The sequence below is a fragment of the Suncus etruscus genome, chromosome X, assembly GCF_024139225.1.
Source record: "Suncus etruscus isolate mSunEtr1 chromosome X, mSunEtr1.pri.cur, whole genome shotgun sequence".
NCBI classification, from domain to species: domain Eukaryota; kingdom Metazoa; phylum Chordata; class Mammalia; order Eulipotyphla; family Soricidae; genus Suncus; species Suncus etruscus.
Window position 1 is genome coordinate 29,035,441 of NC_064868.1, and position 2,679 is coordinate 29,038,119.

The following is a 2,679-nucleotide window of genomic DNA, read 5'->3' on the forward strand; positions in this document are numbered from 1 at the left end:
TTATCCACTGCTACTGGGAATGCTGTCTAGTCCAACCTCTATGGAAAACGATATGGAGATTCCTCCAAAATCTAGAAATTGAGTTCCCATACGATCCAGCTATACCACTCCTAGGAATATACCCTAGGAACACAAGAATACAATACAAAAACCCCTTCCTCACACCTCTGTTTATTGCAGCACTATTCACAATAGCCAGGCTCTGGAAACAACCAAAAGAACAAGTTAGAGAAATTTATTTGGGTAACAAGCATATTCTTTTTTTTTTTGACCATATGGCTTTTTCTTTTCTTTTCTTTTCTTTTTTTAATATTTTATTTAAACACCTTGATTACATACATGATTGTGTTTGGGTTTCAGTCATGTAAAGAATACCACCCATCACCAGTGCAACATTCCCATCACCAATGTCCCAAATCTCCCTCCTCCCCACCCGACCCCCACCTGTACTCTAAACAGGCTTTCCATTTCCCTCATACATTCTCATTATTAGGACTGTTCAAAATGTAGTTATTTCTCTAACTAAAACTCATCACTCTTTGTGGTGAGCTTCGTGAGCTGAGCTGTAACCCTAAACTGTTTTTATTGGTATTTGCCTTGGTGTGTTCTCATATTTGACTTATTTTTCTCAATATCTCCATAAATTTCTTATCTTAAATGAGTCATGCCATTTGATTTTTATCATTTTAACTTTTATTTTCAACCATATCTTTGATAAAAAGTCTTGATGTTTCCTCTTCCCACAGTCATTCATCATATGTATGTAATATTGAGATATTGTCTCTTACTTGCATTTGACTTCCAGCCCACCTTTACTTCTCATGACTACCCTAACATTCCCTCTGGCACTTTGTTAGAATAAATGAATAAAGTGTTGCTTTGGGTTACAGTAGTTGAGAAAGAAGTAATGCCTTCTCTCTATGGATTTACATTGCTATACTGAGAAATATGAAGGCTAGGCGTACTGATTTCAGTTGACACCAATTGTAACAGGCGGTTAATGACTATATCCTTGGCCTTGGATGTCTCCAAATTCTTTTCTCGAGACACTTGAAGGCTAATTTGGTCCACACTTGTCATGATGAGTTCAGATGCCAGAATCTGGGTTGGAGAACTGTCATGAAATACAGCATCCATAATGTACTGCTTATATAACTCTACTACCTTCTGCTCCAGGTACTCATTCAGTGCTGCATTAGAGATAGGCTTCTGCATTTGCAGGCTGTTTTTCTCTTTGATGCTAGTTATTTTCCAATAGGATGAATACTGCTTGATAGGTCTGATCGGAAAGTCACTGGGCTGAGTGGAAATGGAATCCTCCTCCATAGGCAAAGGAATCTCCGATGATTTTAGCAAAGGGCCATATTCAAAACTGCTCTCAGAGGGAAAATCTATTACCGCAGAATTAATGGCCATCACCTGACCCCCTGCAATATGTAAGTCATTGTAATTCTTGCAAATACTTTTGCAGGAAGGTGGAACCAAGTAAGTCTCTCTGCTGGGGTCTCTGCCTATTTCATCAGCAGCCAAGTTTGGGCTCTCAAACACAGGATTTGAGTGTGTCTGCTGCAGCACTGAAGATCTCTGGTTTCTACTATGTTGACTCTCTCTTGAATGCACTGAAGAAATAAACTTGCTAGAGGATTTACAGCTCATGTAGAAACTTCGGACCTCTGTTTCATCCACAGAGGAGTAGGAGAGAGCAGCTGCAGAGTTGATCTCCACCTTCTTTTCTTCAGCCACCTGCTCGTTATAAGATGCACAACTCCAGTGAATGTCATTCCAGTAGGCAAGTCCACTGAGATACCCTTCTGACAGCATTCTGGAAAGACAGTTGGTCAGTAACCATGGGGGAAGCAAAGACAGAAAATTTCAAAGCTGACAAATTTCAAAACCAACATTTTATAAAAAAAAAAAAAAAGAAATAAAGGACAGTAACAGAGAGATAATATAGTGGATACTGCACTTACATTGCATATGGACAACCTAGAACCCCATATGTTCCTCTGAGCATTGCCAAGCGTGAACCCTGAGCACAGAGACAACAGTAATACCTGAGTGCCAAGGGATGTGGCCCTAAACGAACTAAAAAAAAGTAAAAAAAAATGTAAAAGAAGTCAATGCATTCATTCACCAAGAAGATATTAATTTTGTGTCTGCAGTGAACCAAAGCTATGGCAGTTGCTAAAGATACCAAGATGAAGAAAAGGTATAATTCCATTCTTTAAGAATTTTCACCAAAGTAACTCTGTATAAATGATGCCAACTTTATATCACTGTAGTTGGTTGCATAGAAGTACTCAAAGGGTGTGGCCCAAAAACCAAAAAAAAAAAAAAAAAGAAGTACTCAAAGGAAATATAGACGCAGGCCCCTAACACAGCCTGGGATAAAGGGAGAGAAGTTACATGAGATGCTACCTTGATAGTGATAACCTGTCAGCTAAAGACTAAAAAGAATAGAATATGGTGCGATAGCCTGCTTAATAGGAAGCTGAGTAGAAGAGGGAGCTAGAGAAACTAGCTAATATTGAATCTTGGTGGGCTTTAGAAGTCAGATAGTGACATTTGTATTGTGCCTTCAAGAGAGATTGATAAAATGGAGATTGAGGAAGTGACATTTTTGAGTGGGTTATGACAGGAAACTAGCATCTTTATTTGCCTTTCAGGAGACTCTAAATT

At 38.7% G+C, this 2,679-nt stretch overlaps 1 protein-coding gene across 1 annotated transcript; it reads right to left on the bottom strand.

The window, feature by feature from the left end:
* Positions 1 to 918: 918 nt before the first annotated feature.
* TASL (TLR adaptor interacting with endolysosomal SLC15A4) lies at positions 919 to 1,821 on the bottom strand. Its single transcript, XM_049766760.1, has one exon. It carries the CDS (start codon positions 1,819 to 1,821, stop codon positions 919 to 921), a length of 903 nt encoding a protein of 300 aa, XP_049622717.1.
* Positions 1,822 to 2,679: the final 858 nt, after the last annotated feature.

Coding starts and splice junctions, on each gene's coding strand:
- TASL (XM_049766760.1), bottom strand. CDS start 1,821: ATGCTGTCAGAAGGGTATCTCAGTGGACTTGCCTACTGGAATGACATT.